Source organism: Zalophus californianus, chromosome 3 (genome assembly GCF_009762305.2).
Source record: "Zalophus californianus isolate mZalCal1 chromosome 3, mZalCal1.pri.v2, whole genome shotgun sequence".
Lineage (NCBI taxonomy): Eukaryota > Metazoa > Chordata > Mammalia > Carnivora > Otariidae > Zalophus > Zalophus californianus.
The window spans coordinates 134,482,418-134,509,836 of record NC_045597.1 but is presented as its reverse complement, the minus strand read 5'-3'; the positions used below and the strand labels follow the sequence as shown (position 1 = coordinate 134,509,836).

General features: G+C 42.6%; 1 protein-coding gene across 1 annotated transcript in view; it reads right to left on the bottom strand.

The window, feature by feature from the left end:
• Positions 1–7,132: 7,132 nt before the first annotated feature.
• Positions 7,133–27,419, bottom strand: part of GORASP2 (golgi reassembly stacking protein 2) — a 36,892-nt gene continuing 16,605 nt past the window's right edge. The window contains exons 2-10 of the mRNA XM_027590508.2: positions 23,307–23,387; positions 22,028–22,231; positions 21,242–21,328; positions 19,942–20,072; positions 16,826–16,958; positions 14,772–14,895; positions 11,231–11,317; positions 10,041–10,151; positions 7,133–8,473 (exon numbers count right to left, since the gene is read on the bottom strand). Of these exons, the coding sequence (XP_027446309.1) occupies positions 8,133–8,473; positions 10,041–10,151; positions 11,231–11,317; positions 14,772–14,895; positions 16,826–16,958; positions 19,942–20,072; positions 21,242–21,328; positions 22,028–22,231; positions 23,307–23,387 (1,299 nt within the window). The 3' untranslated portion in view covers positions 7,133–8,132. The remainder of the gene's footprint in view (positions 8,474–10,040; positions 10,152–11,230; positions 11,318–14,771; positions 14,896–16,825; positions 16,959–19,941; positions 20,073–21,241; positions 21,329–22,027; positions 22,232–23,306; positions 23,388–27,419) is intronic.

Genomic DNA, 27,419 nt, shown 5'->3' with positions numbered 1-27,419 from the left:
TTATCAACTCGCCATCACGGTACGCTCTAAGCTCCTTGGCATGGCATCCAAGGCCGTTCATGATCTGGCCCTGAACCCCCCCACCCCCACCCCACCCCACCAGCTGCAGCTGCTGCCACTGCTGCCCCCTGCACATTCCAGCCGCCCGCAGCAATCCATAGGTTCCAGAACACGCCGGGCGCTACGTACCTCCTGTGGCTGCGGATGCCGGCGCCCCCGCCCGCAGTGCCGCTCCGGGCAGCTCCAGCCGTCTCTCAGCCTCCCCAGATGGAAGGTTCCTGCTTCCGCGCTCTCCGTCCCTTATACGCTTCACACTCGATACTAAATTGCTAACTTACAAGCGGTGTGGTGGAATGTCTTCGGCCCTGCAGACACCTGGGTCCAAACCCAGCTGCCCCACTTAGGTGCGCCGGGGCCTGCCTGTGAAGCGGGAATATTGGCCTCCCGCAGCTGTGGGGGTGATCAGGCAGGGGTGGAAGCACCCAGCCCGGGGCGAGGCCTCGAGCCCGGCTTGCCCACCGAGGCGCAGGTGGGCCTGCCGCAGCCAGGCTCTATCAACCTCGGCTTGGGGAGCTAAGAGGAGGGGGTGGGTGTAGGGAGAGAGGAGGTAGGAATGGTGGGAAGCAAGACCCCCCCGCACCCTCCTCCCGCACCAGGTACTCAGACTCCCGATGTTTCTTGAAGTATCTGAGGGGTTCACAAACATCTGAAGGGCTTTTCATTTTTGTCCTAACAATCCTGAGGTTGACATTTTTTACTTTAAAATTGTTTTGAAGGCTCCTTTTGGAGAATGCACCCAGGCTTTTCTGCATCTCCATCCAGATAAACGTCTGCGCTGGAAGGGAAGCGGGGGACTATGTTCCAGAACCCTTTTCCAACGAGCAACAAGCGCCCCCACCCTTGGGGCCGCTCCGCCATGCCCCAGCCCCGCCCAGGAGCCCTGCGAGGCTGGCCCGGAGACCCCGCGGCCTCCGACGCTACGCGGCTCTCCCAGGCTCGCGGCGCCACCTGGTGGCCGCAGCGCGCACTGCGGGCCGGGCTCCGTCTCCACGTGGGTGGTGAAGCGAACACGAGTCCCAGGGCCAAAGTCAATGCTGGGCACCGCGGTCTCCTGCCGTGTGGGGACAAAACAGGCTTGGGACCGGACAGACCTACCGGGAGTCAGCGCCTACACCATAGCCTTCCTGCTGTGCGAACTGGAGAAGGTTTCTGAACTGTTAAGTGGAGGTATCAGTGCCACTTGCTGGGATGCCCTGGGAGAATAAGAAAACTCGCCCAACGTGGCTCCTGGCACCTGCTGTCAAGTTAATACTTCTCTTTAAGTTGATTCCTTTTTCTCACTAAAATTTATTTGTAAAGGAAGCTACTTAAGCCTTATCCAAAACAACTCTATTTTTTCAATATATGTTAAGATATATAGGTATTAAAATTAGAAAATAAAAATTTCCTGATGTGTCACACTCTGCAACACGGGTCCATGTGATCAAGTCCAGAATCTGTGCTTGCCCAAGGCCCCCTCCTCTTTTCCCTCTCTTCTGCCAGTTTCCATGTTCCAAGTACAATCAACCCTCACTTATCCTCTCCTGGAACAAAGCAACATCAGGGTGTCAAAGACCCCTGTGGGTTGTGTTTTTCCCCTTAGATTATATATACTATTTGCCTAGTAGAGATCTCAATTTGGAAAAATGAATTTCATTGCCTATTGAGTTTTCATGTCCTTATTTCTGGTCATCCCAGGAAAACAAAAACAAAAACTTAGCAGAGATCAAGGTGGGTAAATGCCTTGTTTACTAAATGAACTCTGAGCCCCTGGACTCATGCAACAGAAGCCTGTTTCAGCTCCCTAACAAAACAGAGCATGCTCTCACATTTATGTTCTCCACTGCCCACAGGCACACAGGTTGTTCAGCTGCTGATCTCAAATGAAACAATGTTAGAAGGGTGTATGCTTCATGTATCTGACAGCTAACATTATTTCCAGAGATCTAAATGCCAAAACAACGTGGACTCTTGCCGAGTCTTTGGGACTCTCTGCTCAACACAGCTGTCTGAACATTTAGAATATAGGAACATTTCTGGCCAAACTGATTTACACACACAACATTGTAGATCAGTCACAGTGCAAGTCTATTAAGGCCAATGTAGCTGATAATTCTAACCTAGGACCAGTGTTAAGAGATTTCTTAATAGAGAGCCCCTTATGTATATGACTGGCCATAGAGTCCTTTTAAATGCTGCTGGAGATCACCAGCCCCTCACCCTCCAGACTAGGCAGCCCGGGTTCCATAAGTCTTCCATTTCTCCCCTACCTGGAAATGATCCTATTGTTTTTGTTGACTAAAAAGTAATTCAAATGTGGTTTTAAAGATTCTGGCAATACTCACGTGTAAGAGAAGAAATGAAAAGTTCCCATAACCCCACCACCAGACCCTCTAATTCAAATGCTTCTCCAAGATGCTTCCCCCACAACCTCAGGCAGACTTACTAGTTTCAGTCTCAAGCCAGGCCAGCCTGGTCAGAGCTGGGCAGATGTGAGCCACTTTCCTCGCACCAGGATTTGAGGCCATAGAGAGTAGAGGGCAAGCAAGCCATTCAGAAACTCAGGACTTCTTAGAACCCACTCTTTGGTACCTAAGAAAGAGAACTGAGGGGTGCCTAGGTGGCTCAGCTGAGCATCTGCCTTCCACTTGGGTCATGACCCCAGGGTCCCGGGATCGAGCCCTGTGTCAGGCTCCCAGCTCAGTGGAGAGCCTGCTTCTCCCTCTCCCTCTGCCACTCCCCACCGCTTGTGCTCTCTCGCTCACGCGCTTGCTCACTCTCGCTCTATCTCAAATAAATAAAAACTTTTGTTTTTTAAGAGAACCGACCATGAATTCCAAGAGTTGGTTGTTAAGGTTAAATAATAGGCTTGGGGTTCCAAAATTAGCTTCAGGAAGAAGCTGGTGAAACCCAAATCCCTGTCACTGTCCCAGTCACTGTCCAGGCCCATTTCTCCCTCAAGTTTATTATAGTTTACAGGACTGCTTCAAATTTCCTAAACCTTAGTGTCCATTCCACCAGGACTCATGGACCCAAAATAATCAAGTCCATGAAGAATCTTTTTTTTTGACAGTGAGGGAGAGAGAGAGGGGAGGAAGGGGCAGAGGAAGAGAATCTCAAGCAGATTCCATGCCAGCGTGAGCCTGACATGGGACTCAATCTCACAAACCTGAGATCATGACCTGAGCCAAAATCAAGAGTCAGAGGCTCAACGAACTAAGCCACCCAGGTGCCCCAGAAGCATCTTGTTTTCTGATCCTGGATCCCCTGGGCTCTGGACCATCTAACTTCTTGAAGCTTCCAGTTTCTTACCCATCCCTTCCAAGATAATACTTGAGACACTGCAAAATTCAGACGCCTGTGGGTCAGGCAGGTGGCAGAGACCAGTGGGCTAGGTGAGGACCATGGCCAACTGAAGGGTTTAGCCTCACGGGGGCCCGTTTCCTTGTGGGACTGAGGATTTACTCAGTGTTCCCAGATCTTGGGACTTGAGAAACCAGAAATCTGGATTTATGTGAAATGTTATTTTTAATGTTGGCAATTAATTCACATTTTAAAATATATATAGGCCGGTTCAAAGGAACCATGTCTGGGAGGGAAACCAGTTTGCTACCTCTTATTCACCTAACAGATTGTCCTGGCTGGCTCAGCAACTTGCTCTTTTAATTTTTAAAAATATTTTATTAGACACAGAGAGAAAGCACAAGCAGGGGGAGTGGCAGAGGGAGAGGCAGAGGGAGAGGGAGAGGGAGAAGCAGGCTCCCCGCTGAGCAGGGGGCCCGATGTGGGGCTCAATCCCAGGACCCTGGGATCATGACCTGAGCTGAAGGCAGACGCCCCACCAACTGAGCCACCCAGGTGCCCCAATTTTTTTTTTCAAGAAAACCAAGCGTTATTTTTGTAAGTAATCTCTACACCCGATGTGGAATTCGATCTGAAGACCCCAAGATCAAGAGTTGCATACTCCACCGATTGAGCCAGCCAAGCACCCATCTTTGCTTCTTTATTCACCCCACCAGCAGTGAGCACATACTGTTATCTTGAGTCCCAGTGGCCTTTGTGGAACAGGGGCCTGTTTTTATCTATTGCCAGAAAATATTGTGCAACCTCAACTCAGAACACTTAAAGTCCTTGGGGGCCCACCTCCACCAGTGGATGGTTTCCAGTGCCCAGGATGCTACCAGCCTGAGAGCGGGCCCACCTGCTCTTCCACTGGCCTGTGGTTCTGCTGCTTGAGTAACTGGCCTTGGCGTTAATCCCCCATCCTTCTATTTAATCAAACTGGCTCATATGCAAGAAGGCTATAAAGGAACACATTGGTGAGCAATATGGGAAGCTGTCCTTCCTAGATCTCATGCAAAAAGTATCAGCAATAAAATAAATAAAAGCAATAAATTGTCTCTTAACATGTACTCTTTGCTAAGTGGTAAAATGTCTTAGTAGACAATGACCTTTGTGTTGTCTTACCTCCCCAAGTTCTGGAACAGCCTGATTCAATGACCACCTAGGAGGAGGTATGGGTAGGTGCTAATGGGAGCCAAGGAAGGGACAGGTTCAGTGTGGAAGAGAAACGTCAGTGTTCAGTGGTTCCCATCCCCTGGGAAGCTTCTTAAAACTCCAAGGTCCCAGGAATCATGTTCTAATTGAGGTGACTGCAACTGCAGTGGGAGTGAGTGGTTAGATAATTAAAGGGAAGGCCTCCACCTTCAGGCCAAGGCAGAACCCGTCCCTGAACATTAGCTGGTGTCTCACAAAGAAGGCCGGCCTTTTTCATTTCCTTTCTTTTTCAATTGTCAGGAAATAAGCTAAACCTCGCTGTTCTTGGTAAGTGTGCTTAATAATGGACTAAGGATAAAACAGGAACAAAAACCAAAGGGGAAGGGTGAATCATCATTGCACTCCGTCTTAGCTGCCGAAGGGGACTCTGGATGGGGCGCCTGGGTGGCTCAGGCAGTTAAGCGTTAAGGCTCTTGGTTTCAGCTCAGGTCATGATCTCAGGGTCATGAGATGGAGCCCCACGCTGGGCTCTGGGCTGAGCGCAGAGCCTGCTTAAGATCCTCTCTCTCTCTCTCTCTCTCTCTCCTCTATTCCCTTCAACCCCTTGGCTCTCTCTCTCAAATCAAGCTTTAAAAAGATCCTTAAAAAAGAGTGACCTCTGGATGACAGCTGCAAGTCTATTTCTTCTGTCTGCCCTGAAGCTCTTTCTTTTCGCTCATTTCTGGGTTGGTGGCCCCCGGAGGGCCTGTGCAGCCCCTTCCAGTCTCCCCGCTGCGAGACAGGCTTTCTCACAGGCAGATCTGAGCCTGTCCCCCACAAGAGTTCCTTCAGTGACTCCTGTTTTTAAGACAAAGCCCCCACTCCCCGGCCTGGCCCTCAGGGCCCTGTGCATTCTATTCCTCGCCATTCCTAACCTAGAAGGTCTCTGCCCCCTCTCCCCCTTTGCCTAAGTAATTCTTCATGTCAAATGTAGTCTCTCTGAAACCTTCCCATCCAACTCTCCGGCACCCTCACCACACTGCCTCTTCTGGCTCCACCAAATCTTGGTGCAAACGGTGTTGCCGCGCGTGGGCCGCGCCGAGGGCTCAGTCCCACTGCACGGCGTGCGGCAGGGCTGCTCACTGGGCCTCACTGGTTGCTCTCCCTCCTCAGTGATGGCGGAGCATGCGGCCGGATGAAGACTTCACTTCTCTACCTCGGTCTAGCTAGAAGTGGCCACGTAGCTCCGCACTGGCCAGAAGGATGTAAGCCACGGTACTGGGTGTGACACGAAACTGCTCTGAACTGTCCCCAAAGGGAAGGGGAATGTACCTTTCTCTTCGTCTGGCTGGAACCAGATGGCCTGGCTGGGACTGCAGCTGCCACCCTGGTCCATGGGATGACCATGGAAATGGAAAGTGGACCCTGTAGAACTCCAGACGGGAGCTGGTCTCGGACGCCGCCACGGACCAGTCCTGCCTCTGCCCGACTACCTCCAACGGGCTGTCTGAACACGGGAGAAATAAACTCTATTTAAGTCACCATTATTTTTGCAATATTTGTGATAATGGAGTTTATTCCAAACTAATGTCCTCCCCTATCACTGCCTGTCTCCCATGTGTGCACTTAGGGACAGAGTGACAGAGGGGGTTCAAAGGTCACTCTGACTGCGTGTGATCCTCCCTGCATGGACTGGCCAGAAAGCCCTTGCTGTGGTTAGAGCACTTACTCTGGAGGGCCCCCAGAACTGATCGCCCCAGGCTCCCTCCCTGACACGGCCACAGTAAGTGGCCTTCTGGCAGGGACACTATGTTTTACATCTGTGTTTCTGGCCCCAGTGCAGGATCTACTCCTGTCTATATAACACTGAGACTGGTTTTTCTGAAGGAAGCAGAGAATATCTAAAATAAGTGTTTTGCGCCTCAGGAAGATCCAGTGAGCCAACACAGGCCATGTGTGTGCCCATCTTCCAAACGAGTGCTAAGAATCCCTCCCTCCCCAGAGCTTAGTGTTTTAGATATGCTTATGGACATTTTCCTGGGAAGATGGCCCAGGACTGTCATCATTCTCAAATGAGAACTCTGACCTCACAAGAGTTAAATAATCACTGCACTGGAATAACTGTTTTTGTTCTCCTTTTTAAATCATTTTTAAAGTTTAAAACGTATTTACTTGCTCTCCACTAAGGTATTTCCTTGACATTTTTTAAAAACATGAGCATCTTTTAGAATGCAATAACAACTTGCTCAACCCCCTATCCTGGAAAGTAAAAAATTGTAACATGTAAATATGCTTGTGAATATTCTCCCTACCTGTTACAAGCTCTTTTTCAAAAAACGGGATTGTTAGCTGAGAAAAATATTCTAGAAATGTTTACAATGCAAACAGAAGAAGCAAGGCTCAGAGCTAGAGCCTTCTTTTACCATTTAGCTTTAAGTACAAACCTGGCTCCAGAAATGGATAGGACCTGAACATCAGCTGGTGCGGGGCCCTCTATTAGATGCACTAGGTCAGTGCTGCTAAGTCTAGTTTCTGGCTGAGGAGGTGAAGCTCAAGCACATGTGCTGCTCCCTTAGCAACAGTCATGCTACTACCAGGCCAAGAATCAATGAACCTCTTTTGTCTTATTTAAAAAACAGATATAATATGCATTTAATTTCATTCAATAAATCAATTCCACTTAACTTACCATCTCTCTTCGAAAACTTAGGGAAAAGCAAACATAAGACATGAGGAATCACATTACAGGTGTGCAACGCACGGGGAGGAACGAGGGCACACTTGGTGGTTACTCGCATTAAACGCGCCACAAGAAGAGCAGTAAAATTACCGTGGTTTATTGCTGAGTCTGTGCTTCCCGGCGGGGCTATAGTAAGTAGCCACAAAGTGCCACCTTCCGGCTTAACACTGTGCAACACCTCCTTCCCCTCTTTCTAAATGCCACTTCGTGGTGGGTGTATAAAGCAACGGCAGCAGCCACAAAACGCTGTCTCATTAATGCTGAGCACTCTGAACAAAGATCTGGGTACAGGCTGAGTAAAAAGATGTTCAATTAGTAGCACACACTGTGTAACTCTACCAAACATCTTTAGTTGGAATTTTCGTGTAAACCTTTAGAGAGCTGTGACTCACAGACACCAAAAGTAAAACAGCTTTTCCTTTCACGATTTAGTGAGGTGGTCTGCATTCTCAAAAACGATTTACAAAATACAAGAAATGTTGCGTGTGAGTACCAGGCATAAAATATTTCATTTACTTACAGAAGGAGCAGCAGGGGGACAGGGAGCCTAGTGGATGCCCCGTCACCACCTTTCCCGAAGATGTATACCCCCCAAGAATGGCAGTGGAAACCTGGCAGCAAGCCCCTCTTAGAATTCTTTTTGGTTGCTTTAAAATACAAGCACTCTCCGACATTTCCCTCCCCAGCCTGTGAGCCCCACCCCGACTTGGCAGGATACAAGCCCACGCCCTCTTCCTTAGTTTTCCCCTTAGAATTATTTACAGGATGCCTACAGATACAGTACAAACTAGTATGAAATTAATGATAGTTTGCATTTCCAGACACGCTTCCGTGGGTAAATAAGCCCACCACGCCGACTCCGAAGACAGGTTCAAAGCTAGGGTGACTCGGAGGCACTCGCATCCGTAACCGCAGAGACAGGCTTCTCGTTGGCCGGGGTGGGTTCGCAGACTCTGTCCTCAACAGTGGTGGGGGCCTTGGGAGTGGGGGGCGTCACATCCACAGCGGGTGCGGAGGCAGCGTCTGCCCTTGCAGTGGTCGTGACAGGGTCGGAGGGTGGGCTGCCGGCGGGTGGGAGAGAGGAGAGCAGCTCCCCCGGGCTTGCTGCAGAAGACACCTCGGGAACCAAAGGGAATGACGGGAGGAACTCGGATGGCATGGGGAGAGATGCAAGGCCAGGTACGTTTCGGGGAGGCAAAGAAGGAAGAGGTGGCAAACCTAGGACAAAAATGGCAGAGGTCACACATCCTCCCAGCACTAAAAACGCAGCAGTCATCCTCACATGGACGTATTTGCATTTCACTAGGACAGTGAAGCTGAGGAAGGGCAACACACAGCACAAGCCCCACTGATGGTCAGGTGGAAGCAGGATGGAGGTAAGTACCCACGGCCAGACCAGCTGGCCAGGAGGAAAGGTTCCGGGCTTCTAGACTCCAAAACCTCCGTGTGACTCAGCCAGTTCAGAGAAGAAAGGCTTCTCCCGCTCAGGACACGCAGCTACACTAGCGTTGGAGGGGGAAGGGGGGGGCTCCCATTCCCCCAGCAAGCTGCAAGCCCGAGTCAGAGCCGCCCTCCGGACAGACAACAGGGAGAGAAGAGGGGGTCAGCCCTCCGGTGAAGGCCGAGGAAGGGAGGGGCTTGTCGTAGAGCCCCTGCCCCGCATTAGCCTCACCTTAAGTCCCTAGCCTCTGTTCAAGCCCTGCGACTGGTAACCATTACACTTGGTGTGTTTACTGTGATGATTTCAAAATGCAGAATGAAGAGAGTATTACTTCTTTAAGAAACAAGGGAAGGGAGAATGTACAACACGTTCAGAGCAACCACTGGGCTGGTGAAACCTTCAATGCTCTTAGAGTCTGTTAATTTGGGAAAAGGGCGGAAGAAGCCAAGAATACAGGGCCTAAAAGAAAAAACAACGGAAGTGCTAAGATAGGTAAAGCGTTAGAGTTTACAGTCTTCCTTTGTTTTCAAACCGCTGCGCTGGAAAGCGAATGGGTTAATGCAGACAGGTGATGAATACACCCAGAGGGGGTACAGCCGGCCATTATGACCTAGACAGAAACATGGCAGCGCACACTCATAAGCCTCAGTACGGAAATCAGAAATTAATAGCCCTGACCTGTGGCTATCTCAGAGTTAAAGGCGATGTGGGTAATCATTAACTAGAAGACCAGGTTTGTGGGACACTGCTGCTTCATTCCCATCAGCGCATAAAATTGGAGCGGAAGTGCTTTGAATATCGGCTAGCTTAACTATTTGTAGCTAAAATCCCAACAGTTCTTATTATAAAAACATCTGTTAGTAACAGAGAATATTTATCAAATAACAAACGCAGCCGGCTGAGCAAGGATGAGGGTTTCACAGCCCAAGGTCCTGGGCCTGGCTACTCAAAACAAGCACCACTGGTGGCAGTCGCCCGCACCAGAAGAATGGCAGGAAGTTCATTCACCTCCACTGGGGAGGTGAACTCCATCCAAGTCAGTTATGGCAGCGCCGTGACACTGTTCTCTATTTCTGCAACTGGCCCTTATGGTACTCGGGCTGTCGGTGTGCAAGGAGAGGAAAATGGAGGAGAGGCAGCCAAGCAGAGGAGAATCACAAAAATCTTCTTCTTCCTCTTCTTTTTTAAACTTTTTAAGTAAAAAAGATTAATATTTATTAGAAGCAGCTGGAATCTGTTCAACTGATCTGCCCTTTCTGGAAAAAACTGCAACAGAGGATCTGCTTTCCTGGATAAAAGCTTTTTATTAGCCAGAGTCCTAGGAAGGCAGGATGGGCAACATACCCGGGTTCACGAGTTCCGGTAAGCTGACGCCTGGCATGACGTGCGGTGTGGGGAGGTTGAGGTTGGGGAGGGCAGGCAGGTTAGGTAGTCCCGCTGGTAAAGGCATCAGACCTAGAGAGAAGGCAGAGAACAAAAGGTAAACCACTTGCTCTGGGGAAAACATTCCATCTTTGTGTTCTGAAACAACTACTACCAGCTTCAAAGCGAGAACACCAGAAGTCCACGTACTGGGCGGCAGCTTTGTGTCCTAACATTAACAACAAGAGTGAAACAGCTTACTTCAGCGAACTGTCTTTCTGTACCTACGCGATTAGGTGGCTGAGTAGGTAAGGGTTAAAACCCATCCGAGTACTTCCAGACCTGAGAGCCAGAATGACAACGGCCTGAGTGCTGTGGAGAAAGGGCTAATGTGGCTCAGCAAGTGCAGGAGTAAATGAAACTCAACTTCTCTTTGATGGCGGAGGTTTATAGTCCCTCCCGCTTTTGAATTTTTTTTTCCTGAAATAACTTCAGACTTACAGTTGCAAAAGTAGTTTATATAAAGAAACCCCATATATCCCTTTCACTCAAATTCCCCACATGTCAACATTTTACCACACTTCTTCACCATTGTGTGTGTGTGTGTATACAAATTTGGTTAATGGCTTAATATTTCTGTGTATGACCTCTTTAGTCATACAATTAAAGGTTCTCACAATGCAAGTACGTTTGATCCCTGAAATAATATTTGATTGTTATCTGATGGATAAAGACATTTGGTCTTCACTAGGAACACTAAGAGAAATAAACAAACATCTAACTTAATGTTAGAGCTTCTGCAGAACCTGATATGGAATGCTCTCTTTCAGGACACAATGTCTGTTCACAGAAACCACTACTAGAAAGCCCTAAGGAAGCCCCGAAGGACAGAACTTTTACACACTGCTTCTTCCTACCTCACACTGCATTGCAGGGGTGGCTGGCTGAGGATAAGGAGCCTGAGGCTCAGCAGCTAACAGCTGGTAACTGACAGCTCGTTGACATTTGCTCTCATTTATCACAAAGTTATAGCAAAGATAAAAGGAGATTAAAAGACATAAAAAGTCACCACAAAGGTGTAAGATTTTTTTCTTTTTCTTTTTTTTAAGATGCACAACATTGGTCATGCTATTATTACTAACTCCACACATCTCTCGTCCCCTGCTGCTTACCTGGTAATGTAGTAGCTGGGTTCATTGGTGGCACAGAAGTGAGGGACTGGTTTACTTGTGGTGGCAGTAATGGTACTGTTGGGACACCTGAAACAAAACACGATCTTTAAAAAAACTTCTACCAAATTCTTGACAAAGAATGGACAGACTTTATTAGGACAGTCTTTAGCCCCCTTCCCCCACCCACCATGGTAAGGCCTTCATTCCGTGGGACTTCATTCAGTCCTGGTTTCTGGCTGCCTCACCGCCTTAGCTGATCTACATACTCTGCCTGTGGCTTTTAATGAAGACTGTTAGCAGAGTCTGGCCTAAGAGGGTAGGAGGCTCTGCAAACCCACCCCAGCTAAGTTCTCTGGACAAGAGTTTTACATCTGACGTAAGCAGGGCTAGATTAGAAAACTGTTTTAGAAATTCAGAAATGGGACTTAAGGATTCCAGTCAATCTCTACTGGGCTCCTGAACTAGACGCCACATAAACCTAGAACTGCTGGGGGCAGTGGGGGCAGATGCCCTGTGAAACCATGAATGCTGGGGTCTGCGAGAGGGGAGAGGGCCTGAAAGAGACAAGAGTATGTGGGCCTCCAGAGATGGAGAGAATGACCTGGCTTCCTGAATTTCCATTTCCTTTTGATAGGAAATGGATAGGTTCTGTGACTCTCCTCTGAAGTGTTTTTACTGATGTTAGCTTGAGGAGGTTATGTACTTCAAATACAAGTAACTCTTAGGATACTCCATAATAAAGGTTATCTCTTAATGTTTACCATCTACTCATGCGAGAGGTTTTGCTGTCCAAACAGGAGTAACAATGTACATGAATTCCAGATTGTCTTACAGAAATCTGCTTAAATATGGTAGCAGGAATGAATTGTGCCTAAAAAGCATGAAACAACGCTTTTCAGATAGTTACTTATTTTTTTCATGTATTTACTTTTCTGCAGAAATTAGAGGCATGTAAAAGTAGAAGAGGGGCCATCGCTTTCATCAGATTCTCAAAAAAGTTGGGTAACTGATATGTTCATTCACTCAAGGTTTTCGGGGGGCACCTACTATATGCTGGACACTATTCTAGGCACTGATGCACTCTACAGCATAAAGAAATGACAAGTCACTCCCTGTCACTCCCTATCCTCTAATGAGGGGCAGCAAAAGGGAGACTGATACTGAACAAGTAAAATACACAGCCTGTAAAATGGCATCAGTTCTCTGCAGAAAAATCAAGCAGTGACGAGGACAGGAAACATAAGGGAGTGTATTGAAAAGGTCATACTGATTAATGTCATTTCCAAAGGATATATTCATTTTCTACAATTTTATAATCCCCAAATTTTCAAATCCATAACATATATACATTTTTAAGACACTTTTAACGTTTCTACAGTTACCAATTGGGCTACTTTGCAGCAACTTAATTAAAAATAAAAGAGGTAAATAACAAAAAAAAAGTGGGTTCTCACATGTCATGTTGCTAGAATATTCAATTTTTAAACTGATTTTCTAAAAGTGAAAATGTTGATTTCACTCTCTTCTGAGCATTTGTCTTTTAATATTCAAGAAGCCATTTCTCTACTGTATAACAAGGCCAGCGATCTCACTTCATGTGCTTCTAAGGCAAGTGTAACTATAATGTAATGAGGGAAGATTTAAAATGTCAAAAAGAAACTGAGATTTGAAGAGAGCGGTCAGAAGAGCTCTGACACGGCACTGGAACACTTACTCTAAAAGATGAGAGTTACTCAGACACTGAGCGGTCTGCTGCCACGGGTGTTACACCAGCCCACCTATACTAAGTCTAGTCAGGAATAAACTAGAAGACCATCTGATGGAATCTAACAAAAAAAAATCACAATATAAAAAAGGATTCCAACACCGCTCAAATGAAATAAACTTTAAATGCCCTCCCAACTGTTTCTATGACTTAATACTGCTGATATTAAGTATTTCATTTCATCTAGGAAAAACCTGGATTGTGGCAATGACCGCAAAACTCCATAAATTCACTAGAAATCACGGAGTTATATACACAGTGACTAAATTTTATGGTACGCAAACTGTATTTTAAAAAAGCCCGGAAAAAAAACCCAGCAAAGAGTAGAGGGTAGAGAAGCAGGTCACCATAGTGCAAACTGGTGGGGCTGGGTGTGTGTGGGCAGGGGTTCATAATACCATGCTGTCTACTTTAGGCTATGTTTGAAATTTTTAATTCTAAAAAATTGAAGTTTTAAATTTTATCTAGAAAACCACATCTTTGGGAATGAAAATGAAGACTCTGAAAAGGGCTGGGATTTGAACTGAGGAGACCAAGTGCAAAAATCATACTGTTGACCTTAACTGCATCTTGGTGAATCCATCTATTTTAAGTCCATTCCAGGACAAAGTGAAATGTGAACAAATTGTGAACACAAATATTAAAAGGAGCTCAAGAATAAAAGGTTTTAATGAAATTAAACTATGTATTTCTTTCACTTACTCAACATTTACTGAGTAATAATATACTCTTGGTATTATGAAGAAACAAAATCAGAGAAAAGGTGGTTTTTAAAAAGGCAATGGAAAAATAAACTCTACCAACATACCAAGATCTATATCATGTGACCAAGCAATCCCAGGCCTAGGAATATAACCAAAAAAATGAAGACACAGGTTCATGCAAAAACTTGTACACAAACGTTCATAGCAGCATTATTCCTAACAGCCAAAAAGTAGACACAACCTAAATGTCCCACAACTGATAAATGGATAAATAAAATGTGGCATGTCCATATGATGGAACATTACTTAGTCATAGAAAGGAAGTATTACTATATGCTACCACATGAATGAAACCTTGACAACATTATTCTAAGTGAAAGAAGTCAGTCACAGAAACCATGCATATTGCATGAAATGTCTAGATTAGGCAAATCCACAGAAAGAGAAAGAAGATTAGGAATGATCTACGCCTGAGGGGTTGGGGAAAAAACAGTGAGTGACTGATAGGGCATAGGGTTTCTTCTGGGGTAATGAAATGTTCTGAAATTGACTGATGTGATGGTTGCACAACTCTGCAAATACACGGAAAAAAATCCCACTGAATTACCTATTTTAAATGGGTGACTCGCATGGTATGTGAATTATATATCAATAAAGCTGTTGGAAAAAAACAAACAAAAAAGGACTGTACTGGGTAGAACAAGAAATAGGAAAAGGAAGACATGCACGTGTCCCCTGAGCAAGACTGAACCCCCAGAAAGAGAACGGTGTCTTGCTCACTTTTGTATCTCCAGTGTTTACTACCTACGGGATACTGCAAGGATACTGCAAACATTCGTTGAGTAAATAGAGCAACTGAGCAGAATTTAAAGGTACAGTCCTGACTCTACAACTTGTCCACGGTAAGAGAAGCCCAGACTCTAAAATACACCAAGAAGAGGTTTAAATGCAGAGCATATTTATAGTTTTCAAAGTACACCGGCATTACTTTTTAAAATTCTATAGCTTGAAACAGAAAAGAGTATCATGTAAAACAAAGTAGGTTGAAAAGAGAATAGATTTTTCTGCACACCTGTACTGAGAACATTACTGACAGCTGGTGGAGTTGAGCTGATAGAAAGTCCAGACAGACCCTGTTCAATTTCTGTAGTTCCTGGTGGTGACAAAGATGGGGGATTAACTGAGGAGAGCTGGACCTGCCAAAAAAAGAAGGAAAGAAAAAATTACTCAAGTTTACTTGAAAGAACATACAGATATTGTCTCTCACTGGTCCTACAGATACTTTTTAAAAAATGTTTTTATTTAAATTCCAGTTAGTTAACATACAGTGTGATAAAAGTTTTAGGTTTACAGTGTAGTAATTCAACACCTCCATACGACACCTGGTGCTCATCACAAGTGCCCTCCTTAATCCCCATCACCTATTTCACCCATCTCCCCACTCACCTCCCCTCTGGTGACCATCTGTTCGTTCTCTATAGTTAAGAGTCTGTTTCTTGGATTGCCTCTTTCCCTCTTTTTTTTTTTGTTTGCTCATTTGTTTTCTTAACAGATACCTTTTTTGATCATACTAGCTGTTGGAAGTTTTCACCTGGCACTCCTGCCTTCAGACACTCCTTCCTATTTTTGTTATATGTCAAGGACCAAACACTAAACATCCCCCCATCCCATCACTTCCAGACTCTTGACACGTGGCATCTTCCCCATTACACACACTGTTCTAGGAGGAGATTCTACTCTTTCCTCCTTCGTAGCTGTCCCCAAATCATTTTACTCCACCCTCCACCTTTCCTCTTCTCTGAGTTCTCAGCCAGTTTCTAACTTTCATTGTTCATGGAAGAAATCAGCTCGAAGTCTTAATACCATGATGGAGTCTTGGAAGCTTCTCAAGATGTCTAACCTCGTGAGTCCATCTTATCTTTTCTCATCAATGACTGAACGTAGCAGCCAGACCTCTACCTTCCGGGGTAGGAGAGGAGTAAGTAAGTCAACATGGATCCTATGGGTGGTTTCACCTCTGGATACTCCACAACTTCTGCCAGCTCCAGTGCCCTCTGGCACATTCCAACACAACTTGCATTCTGGCCCTTTTCCTTAGCTGCCATTTCACCCCCTGGTCTTCTCAGACTGCCCACAGAGGCTTAACTGGAGCAGACACCACTGATGAGGAGCAGCAGACACGGCGGAAGGACTCTAAACATGGAACGATATGGGCTCTGGCCATCGGCCAATGGCAGCGGTGGGCAGTGAGGAAAGGCTCCACTTCTCTAGCTCCTCTTCACTTTCTCTAGAATTGGGGATGGCCAAACTGTGTACCATAAAATGATAGTGGTGGCAGATCTTTCTTTACAATGGTAGCATTTTTCTTCTGGATGTTTGGTTTTTACTTATTCATGCAGACAAGAGTTAACTGTCCTGTCAGCCTTGCAGAGAAAACATTTTAAAACTCTATAAGCCTGTGCAAATATCTTATTCTTTAAAAAGCCTCACTGTGATCCTATAAGAGTCCCACACAGCATCTTGCTCTGCTTTCCCAGTCTAAGTTTCTTGAAATAGTTAAGCACCAGCTCTCATCGTCACCTTAATCACCAACTGTTTGCCCTCTGTCCCTGGTGATCTGATATGTGCACCCCGCCAGTCTCTGAAAGGCTCTTGTCTAGGACATGTGTTTTTCACTCTGCTCACCTGACTTCTCTCAATACCTCACAGAGTTGACATGCCTTTTTTTTCTTGAAACTCTGTCCTCCCTTAGGACTTCTTCCAAGGTCCCTTTGCTGGATCCCCTTTCTGCCCATCCATTTAAATATTAGGAATGTTCAAGATTCCAGCCTCATTCCTCTGACCCACCCAGGCCCAATCCCTTGACAATTTTTATCACCATTCATTGGGTTGAATTACCCTCCCTTTGCTGATGATTCCCAAATCTGTGTCTCTAGCCTTGTCCTTGTTCCTGAAATCCAGACCCATAGGCTACCCATCTGGATATCCTAGAGGAACTTCAAATTCAACATGGTGAGCACTTAACTCCTCACCTGCCCCATCCCCATGAGTGCTACCACCACACACACGGACACGTCATTTGTTTTACTGGAAACTGTGTGATGTCATCGGTAGTAGTTATCTTACCTCTGTAAACCCATCTTTAAGAGGAGTAATAGGTGTACCAGTCATCTGTCCTGGAAGAGAAATTTTCTTCCCTTCTTCAAACGGACGTGTTGGTATTCGATGCAAATAACCGTATCCAATGCCACATCCTAGGCTATGAAAATATTTTTTTTCTTAAAGTTAGTTATTATCAATCACAGCTTGCATTTCTCTGAGGTTTTGAAATACAAAACCAATTTCCATTCTTTTAAATAATGTCATCCTATCAGAGGTCTCTTCTGACCACCCTTTAAAAAAAGTGTCCGTCTCTCCACCACAGACACTACCCTTACCCTCCTTTATTTTTCTTCAAGCATTTATCGTCATCTAACACACTGCACATTATTTTCTGTCTCCCCCAATAAAATGTTAAGGTCCTTGAGGGCAGAGACCTCATTTTGTTTACTGCCATAACAGTTCCTTGCACATGGCAGACACTTAATAATTATTTGCTGAACGAATGACATACAGCCTTTTCACTGAAGAGCTCTAAGTACTTCTGTACGATGATGTCATTTACACAGCCCCTAGTTCTATTTCAGAACCTGACACAAATCAATCCAAATTAATCCAGATTCCTTCTACTTCATCCTCCCACTGCCACCAGAGGCATGTTTTTAATAAGACATAATCACACTGCTTCTTTTCATAGAAGTCTGCTGGCCTCCCAATATTCCTTTTCCCTTCTTCCTTCTGGAAAATTACTTCCCTATGTTGTGTGCAGTGCTGGTGGGACTGTCCACTGGGGGGGCCTTGTCCAAACCAAGAAATGAATGGTTCATAACCCATAGAGGCCAATCCACCTCTCTTGCCCACGGCTGCAAATCTTGGGAGTGACAGAAAAAACAGAAATGGCTTGATCCCTTCAGTAGAATCCTAATGAAAACTGCTAATTTCCTTCCTAAGTCCCTAGCAGTGTTGAGTCCTGTCCCTTCCCATGTCTGATTCTTTAGCTGTTCCTCTGATTATAGGAGCAACTCCACAGCGATAAATTCATGTTTGCTTATGACAGCAACAGCTGGTTTCTACTGTTTGGAACCAATGACCCCCCCCAACCACCACCACGGGTACAGTGTTTCACAGTCTCACTGCCCAAGGCGTTTCCAAATTTCCGACCATGGTAAGGCCCTTCACAATCAGATTCCACTTTAGTTTTACATCATGATTACTTTTATCTCCCGAACTATCTGATACTTTCTGAGAAGACCACACACAGTTATCTCTATGCCTCTCTCCTGCCAAGGTATCTGTTATTTCTGTGGCTACTACCACCACCAAAAGCTGGGAGAGCAAGCAGTGGCCAACTCCAGCTCTTCCTAATCCAAATCTGATTTTACACTGATGCTTCATATTACAAAATTACTTATTCCTTGGCTCACTTTTCGTCCCTTCTACCATCAAATCTGCAATCCTCACTGAACTAGATCTCAGGTGGAGAGGAAGAAAGATTAAATAATTTAAATTGATCAATGACAGCCTTTCAGAGGGAGGCATTTTAAAACAATGTTTTTATTAGAATTAGTGATGTTCTTTGCAGTTGGACTTCACCATCAGCAGAATCTCTTCCTTGCATTTTGATTCTGTGTTTACCAAGTACTCTTGTGATACTAATCTGACCTGAGTATTTTCTAACTGGAGAGGGGAAATGTTTCTATTATAAACTAAAAATCGGCCATTCTAATAAATACAGTAGTTTCTCTACAAATTTAGTTTATATGAGGCAATCCCTCGGAAGTGAGTCAATTCTGAATGCCTTGAGAAGATCATATTTCTGTGTGTTTACAAACCTGGACAATGGACAATAACTTGATCAAGAATTGCCCCAGACAGTCCAGATTCTTGTTTTTTTAATTATTTTATGTTAATCACCATACATTAGTTTTTGATGTGGTGATCCACGATCCATTGTCTTCGCGTAACACCCAGTACTCCATGCAGTACATGCCCTCCTTAATACCCATCACCAGGCCAACCCCTCCCCCCAGCCCCCCCCCCCCCCCCAGACAGTCCAGATTCTTAAGATGATACCTCTGTTTTCTCAAATTGCAACAAGCTAGCATTCTGGTTGCAACATATAGTCAGCTGCAGACTCTCAGGTAGTGTGGGGAAAGGTATTAGGAACAAACAGGGTCCTTTCCCGGCCTGCCTCAACTAAGTCATCCTCTTCCCAACAAATGCTGGAACTTTTACAAAATATTTAGAAAAGTGTCCAAATCCTAGGCTTTCCTATAATTATGGCTTATGCTCAAGAATTCCTCAATTAAATAAGGCATTCAAAATAATGAAAAACTTGTACAATTTAACCAAAAGCTGAAAGAGACCTTTTAAAGAAGCAATGTTAAGTCTGCATGCTTTGCTTTGGCTTTTTGAAATTAGGGAACTGACTTGATGAACGGTCCTGGAAAACTGATTTTCTACAGTTTGCTTCTCTGCTTGGCTTGATAATCCTTCTAAGTTGTTTTTTTTTTTTTTAGATTTTACTTATTTGTCAGAGAGAGAGAGAGAGAGAGCACAAGCAGGGGGAGTGGCAGGCAGAGGGAGAAGCAGGCTCCCCACTGAGCAAGGAGCCTGATGCGGGACTAGATCCCAGGACCCCAGGACCATGACCTGAGCCAAAAGCAAACGTTTAACCGACTGATCCACCTAGGCATCCCTCTAAGTTGCTTTTTATTGTTGTTGCAATTTGTCTAATTTTTGGTTGAAATCAATCTGTCCATTTTTGAAAGCCAACAGTTTTCACAAAATGCTAACAAATTTCCCCAACAGCTAGAGAAAGTTACACTTGTATTGTCCCACTGTTGCGGAAGGGAACTGGGAAAATAAAACAAACTATTTTATTAAAATAACAAAATAAAACAAGGCTGTTCGCTCTTAGATCAGTAAAGAAAAGGACCGTAGTATATATACATACCACACTACCTAAATATGTGCTTTAAAAAAATGGATTACTGGTTTCAGTATTCTAGGCTAGCTCTTTCCTTTTCTCAACAGAAGTCTTATAATAAACAAATAACTTGTTTCAAAATAAAAGCAATGATGTTTACACTATTTACTGGTAAGCTTAAGCAATCATAACTTAGTCTGAAAAATGACCTTACCTGCCTTCTCCACCCCACGCAGAATTTGGTGTAATAATCACTTCTCGACAGTTATCAGTGTCTGTATTGTACACATAAAGTTTCAGTGGTTTTGCTTCATGTGTTTCAATAAGGCTGAACAGATCTTCAGACTGCAAAAACATCACAGGAGAAAAACATTTTTATGTTACTGAACTTTAGAACAGTGGGTCTCAAACCTGGCTATTATCAGAATCACCTGGAAAACTTTTTATAAAAAGTACAGATTGCAGGCCCTGCTGCTAGACATAAAATTCATTCCTTAAAACGAATACTCCAAACAAGATTTCAAATATTTTACCTAGCTCCTATGTGCAATGCCTTATCTCCAGTTCCCTAAGACCTAGTCAGCAATTTTAATAAAACTCTTCTATACCCGAATTCTATATATTCTGCTTTTACTCTTTATCATCTTCTTTTAAACATTTATTTCTTCAGTTGAGAAAGAGCACGAGCCAGCGTGCACATGGGGTGGGAGGGGCAGAGGGAGGGAGAGGGAGAGAATCTCAAGCAGACTCCCCATGGAGACTGATACAGGGCTCCATCTCATGACCTTGAGTTCATGACCTGAACCAAAATCAAGACTTGGATCTTCAACTGACTGAGCCACCCAGGTGCCCCTACTCTTCATTATTAAGACCTGGTTATCTGGGCCTCTTATTTTTCTCTCATTTTCGATTTAGCAATGTATACTTCCACTAGCTAACAGACAAGGAAAAGGATCTAATATAACTAAGCCAATTTTGTTCCCTTAAAAAGGGGTAGAGAAAATGAAATCAATAACCAAAATGAGCATCTGCTTTAGTCTTGAGGTATGTTAAGAGACTGGTTTATTTTTAAAGATTTATTTATTTGAGAGAGTGTATACACAAGAGTGGGAGGAGCCAGGAGAGGGAGAGAATCTTCAAGCAGACTCCCCACTGAGCACAGAGCCCCACTCGGGGCTCCATCCCACGATTCCAAGATCACGACCTGAGCCAAAATCCAAAATCAAGAGCTGGATGCTGGACTAACTGGGCCACCCAGGTGCTCCTGTTAAGAGATTTCTGTATATCATACACAAAATCTGTGCAATTGCCACACGGTACGTATTTTTCCTTACAGCTATACCTTATAAGACACCTCCTCCCATATGTTCTGTTTACACCCTGATGTGTAAGGTATCTTGATTAGCAAAGACCTAAATTTCAACTCTAAATGTCAAATGTAAATATACTTCTGAACCTATACATTAATGAGAAAATGTTATAGAACTTTCATTATTTACAAACACACCAATTACCTCATTCATGACTGTATCTGCTCCAATGATATAATCACTGTGAGGTCTAAGACCTGCCAGTGCCGCAGGAGAATTTGATTCTACTTCCTAGAATAACACAAAAACACACCCCAAAATTAATGTATATAAAATAATCTTCCAAACTTACAGTTCATAGTCCTTAATTTTAGTGATTTAAAAAAACCCTTGTATTTCTTTTTCTTTTTAAAAGATTTTCTTTTGTTCATTTGAGAGAGCACAAGCAGGGTAAGGAGCAAAGGGAGCAGCAGACTTGAGCAGTGAGGGGCAGAGGCAGAGGGAAAAGCAGACTCTCCGCTGAGCAGGGAGCCCGACGCAGGGCTCGATCCCAGGACTCCAGGATCATGACCTGAGCCGAAGGCAGACTCTTAACTGACTGAGCCACCCAGGCACCCCATAAAACCCTTGTATTTCTATCTTGTTAGACATGTCAGATATCAAAAACTATGGAAAATATATATCTAAATCACAAGCATAAAAATCACATACTTGATAAAAATTTAAAATATTATTTTAGCTATCTGTAGCTATCTGCCTTGACATTTCTCCTTCTAATGGACGAATCACTAGAAAAATAGTTTAGGCATCTGTATTTGCTTCTTTTCCTAAATTTTTAAAATCTGTTAACCCACAGCAATGAATTCTAATTTTCAGAAACCAAAAATAGCCTAATAATAATAATACCTCTACAATCCAACTTAGATGAAGACAAGCACCCTTCTACATCGTTTCGTAAACTATAAGTAACAGCTCACAGTTAATACCTACCAACACATGCCAAACATTTTCATTTGCCCCATCAAAGCTGCAGAAACGAATGCTCACTCCCAGCAAGCCCTGGCCACCCCACATGTTGCTGGGTGTGACAGACGTCTCTCGCAGCTCCAGTGTTTTACTACTGTAGATCAGCATTTTTACAGGCTTTTCAACATTTGCTTTCAGTAGATCCTTAAGAGTGTCATTGTCTTTGTTCTGTGAACACATAGAAATAATTTTTCTTAATAAATAAAAAAAATAATGTTAATTAGCTTTAAGCATCCTATGGCCCTATGGGAGTAATACTAATAATCAACAAAAATAAAACATCCAACAGGTAAAGCTGCCATTAACATTCAAATGTTCCTTGAAGAATGTCAAAAACTAGGAACAACTCCTATGTTACCAACTTCAGACTTTTTCTAATAGCTGACTATGGATTATGGATTTTGCAACCCAACATTATTTGAAGTGATCTAGGGCTTTAGTAAGCTAAAAAACCAAAACACTCCACAAGAAGTCATATTACTAAGAGAGCTGGTATGACTTTGATTTTAAAATCTAAAACATCTGCTGAGGTTGTGGTTTAATTTTGGACAGCACTCCTAAATATACACCTTGTTTATTTATTAGGAACTGGCAGGAAAAAAAATGGAAGCAGCACGTTAAATATTTCATTACATAAATGAGCAAAGGCCATTATGCAGGAGATGCTGATAAATAACGAAGACTTAAAACTGCTGTAAAAAAACAAAACAAAAACCAAGTAGCCACTGTCATAAGAATTTCCTTTGCTGAAATTATAATTCTTTTCCTTCAAGACTTTACTACAAGTAAACTGAAGCAACTTATAAAAGGTGGTTTTAAGTCTGTACTTTTGGAACATACCTATTTGGTTCTAAAAACATTATTTATATATCATGAAATTAAGCTCCAAGCAAACTGATACGTTATTTGAGGAGTCTTTACTAATCCAAGCATACAAAGGTCTGAAATCATTGAAAAGGCAAACTTTTTCATCTTATTTCTACTAAAAATAATTAAATATTCAACATATAAAAGTCTCCTAATAAAAATATTAGGAGCTATTTTATTCTAAAATAATCACTGAAGGATGAGGTATAGGATTCTATATTTGACATTTTCATGTTTCCTTACATAATTTTTATAAACTGGTATCATATTCCATATAATGTTTATAACTAATAAATACCCACCCCAGATAATCTGAAAAATTCCATTTTTAAAAGATTACAAAGTTATAGTCGAAACTACAAAAAGCTTAACTTACTAATCTCGAACCATTAATAGAAACAATAAAATCAAAGAATGGCTCCAGTCCAGCTCTATGTCCTGGGGAATTTTCTTGTACCTGTAAAAACAAAAATGCCAAAAATGTAAAATACAAAGCTTAATTAAAAATTGTAAGCTAAATTTTAATACCTGTTTTCAGCAAAAACAGACTAATTTCACTGATAAGGAAATATAGGTAAAACATTTCTCTTCATCTCTCCCAGATAATGCCCTCCACCTCCCTAAATTCTACCCATTCTTTAAATTCATCCCATATAGGAGGTCCTCTATGGTTCTATCTCACACCACCTACTTTTGGGGGGCAGGGGCAACCTTCCCAGGATATAGCACATGACATAACAGACAATCATCACAACTGAGTGAAAAATTCAAATTAATTTAGCAAGCATTTATTCCACTACTACTACTAGTAAGGCACCATTCAATTACAAAACTAATAGGAACATAGCTGCTGACGTCAAGATATTCATAAGCTATTAAGGAAAAGATAAGAAGAGGAAGGGAAGACAGAGGACACACAGCCCTCTAATAAACTGTAATACAAGACCAACGAGTTTAAGGGCTATAATGGAGGTACAGAGTTCTAAGGAGAAAATTAATTCTGATTGAAGCAGCTTCACAGAAAAAAAAAAAGACATCTGAACTGTGTTTTAAGTCGAGGGTTTTAAAGGTGAGGATGGATAAGGGGATAAGAAAGGACATCTGAAAACTGAAATAATGAGTAAAAATCCAAGAGTGAAAACATGAGGTTAACACAGTATAGCTAGACAAGAGGATGGTGTGGGATAGAAATACAGAATTAAAGATTTTGAAAATCAGAAAACCTACAATCCAGGGGATCTTTAAACTGAAGTCTGTGTGGATGGCTTCAGGGGAACACTGCAGCTCCTGAAATTATATGCAACATTTTGCATGAATCAGCAGTTTTCTGGGTATAAATATTGACAGCTTTCATTAGATTCTCAAAGGGTTTCTCCAAATAAAGTGCTAAAACCACAGATTTTGTGCAGTTGTTTTATTTACAGGTGAAGAAACCATCCCATGACTTGCCTGTGGTCCTGCTGGCTCATGATAGAGGTTAAACTCAGAAGTGTATCTTACAGGGGCGCCTGGGTGGCTCAGTTGGTTGGGTGACTGCCTTCGGCTCAGGTCATGATCCTGGAGTCCCGGGATCGAGTCCCACATCGGGCTCCCTGCTCAGCGGGGAGTCTGCTTCTCCCTCTGACCCTCTTCCCTCTCATGCTCTCTGTCTCTCATTCTCTCTCTCTCAAATAAATAAATAAAATCTTAAAAAAAAAAAAAAAAAGAAGTGTATCTTACATCTGCTGGAAAGAAAGCATGGAGCCAGACTTAGAGGGGACTTTAAATGGAAGACTAAGATTACTTAGATTCTCAACAACTCAAATGTTTAGCATCCCAAATTTGAAATGGACTAAAATTAACTATTAAATTTTCTAAATTTACAGTAATAAAAATATTAGGACCTATTAATAGTAATATGACAGAACAGCAAAAAGTTTATACAATACACTTTGCATTTTCTCTAAAATATTTTCATGTTTTAAGGACTTTTTGTTCTCACATTATTTTATACTGTCAAAACTATCCTATGAAAACCAGGTTTGCCTTGATATTTGTTTGCAGGCTGATGATCTATAACAGTCCTAATAGTTCTAATAGTTCTGAAGTTACGTAAATGATACACACATTCATCCATACATAAATCTGTAGCTATCTACACAGTAACAAATCATTTTAATGCTTTCAAAATGAAACCCATATTGTTTCCAGAATCTGTCCTTCTAATACCAAACTTTTTGGACTAATGATATTTAAGCTTGGATTAATAATACATTATTTCTTGGACTAAGGCTACCTTTTATTTATTTAAAACCAAATTACACTATCATTACTTCTGAAGAAGCAAAACTAGATCTTCATTTGTTACAGTAAGAAAGAGCTGTCCATCATAAAGATGGTTCAATGCTTAACTTACTAAAACTGTTTAATCTTGCTTTACATAAATTTTCCTGCAAATTTGGGACGACATCACTTTTGTAAATTAAATTAAATTTTGTAAATTAAACAAGTTAAATATCAAAGGGATTTATTATTTAGCTCTAATGAAAATAATCAGCACATGCTTGTTTAGTTTCTTTATACTGTTTTCTTAAATGGGGGATATTTTATATTCCACGTATTACCAAGCAAAACGTCTAGAACTCAAAGTGGCAGGCAGATTTCTCCTGAAAAGGCAACTCTGAAAGGGAAACGGTGGCTGGCTGGAGCTATTATGAGAAGAAAAGTGAGGTCAAGTCACTGCTAGCTGGGGTGTGAAATGCCTGTTAGGTGCCTAGCAATTAGGTGTGAAATGCCTTGGGTATGAAAAGAGGATAATTACCATAGATCCATGGAGGCCCCACCATGGAGTTTCTCATTTAGTAAGGTCCTTATCTAATCATCTAACTCTGAATATTTCCAAATGACCATTTTTTCTAGAAACCAACCAGTCCATTTGATCAGTTTCAGAATTTTCCAGTGAGGCTGCCAAAAGTTTATCTTTTAGTTAAAAAGGGCCAAAGACAGTACTTTTGTAATGTTACCACCAACTGAGAAAGTTGATCCCACACACTGATGCTTATCATGACAGCCACCCTCCGAGTATAGTTTTACCACTATTTGTTTTTAAAATGGAAAGTTTCCAATACCATTAGAAGTATTCTTCCCCGTAACTCAAAAGAGATTCAACAGCCAAATATGAATTCTAAAAATAATAAGCTTAAATAATCCTTTCTCTAACTTTATTTTTCTATTTGCATTTGCTACAAACATGGATCTCCTCTAATGGACCTTGAAATTAATTTCCTTCCTAAATTATTTACATCATTTGTACCAGCATTATTCTGGCAACTATGTATCTTAATTACCAATAGAAAGCCAGCAGAGGGAGCCCTAGAAAACGTTTTCTTTGACTCTAATATACTTAAAGGAAACTTCCTACATTTCACAGCATGGAAAATAGTATCTACAACACAGCAAATTAAACATCCACACAGGTAAGTTTCTCTGGCAATATTATCCACTGACAAGAATCTCTTAGGCATCCAATCTTTCAAGCATATTATTACTTCAATTCTTTCTGTCCACTCTAATATCTAGTATCTTTCAATTGTTGATTCACTGCCAGCTTCCTTCAAACCACCTTAAATTAAAAAAAAAACAAAACAAACTCATGTATCTACCTACCTACCTACCTGGTCATTCAGCATTTATTACTGGGCCAAATGTTACAGCAATTTAAGATGAACAGGTTAAACTGGAAAGTTTAATAGTTAAGATTTTACAAGATTTTGAAAAAATGCACAATGAAAAGATAATAGAATTCTAGAGCCAGACTGATTTGGTTTTGAGGCATGATTTTACCTACTTATTAGCTGTGTGAGCGTGGGAAAGTGTATTTATCTTTCTGGGCCTCAGATTTTTCATTTTCAAGTAAAGGGTAATGTCATCTACTTTACAAGAATACCATAGAGATTGAATGAGATCATGAAACGCTGAGCTGACATTATAAAACGCCGAGCTAATAAGACTCTGACATATGATAGGAGTGTTACAAATCTTTTTTTTTTTTTTTTTTTTATGGTGTACCTGGCATGTTTGATGCTTGGAAGAAATCTTTTTTTTTTTTAAGTTTATTTATTTAAGTAATCTCTACACCAACATGGGGCTGGAACTCAGGATCCCAAGATCAAGAGTCGCCTGCTCTTTTGACCGAACCAGCCAGGCGCCCCAGGAGTCCTACAAATCTTAAACTCCTCTTCCTAACTCCGTCATCACCACCTGAGGGCAAATCTTTATAACCAACAAAAAGGAAAGAAAAAGACATAAAATATTAACTAGCAAGAGGAGAGAAACCATCTTTTAAAATGTGTCTCTTAAAAATCAATTCCAGATGAAGAGATTTGAAGATCAAACAATAAAACAAAAAATAAAACCATAAAGGTAAAATGACAGAGCCTTTAGAGAAATACATAAGAGAATATCTTTGAGATTTTCAAATATGAAAAGACTTCTTAAACTGGATACAAAA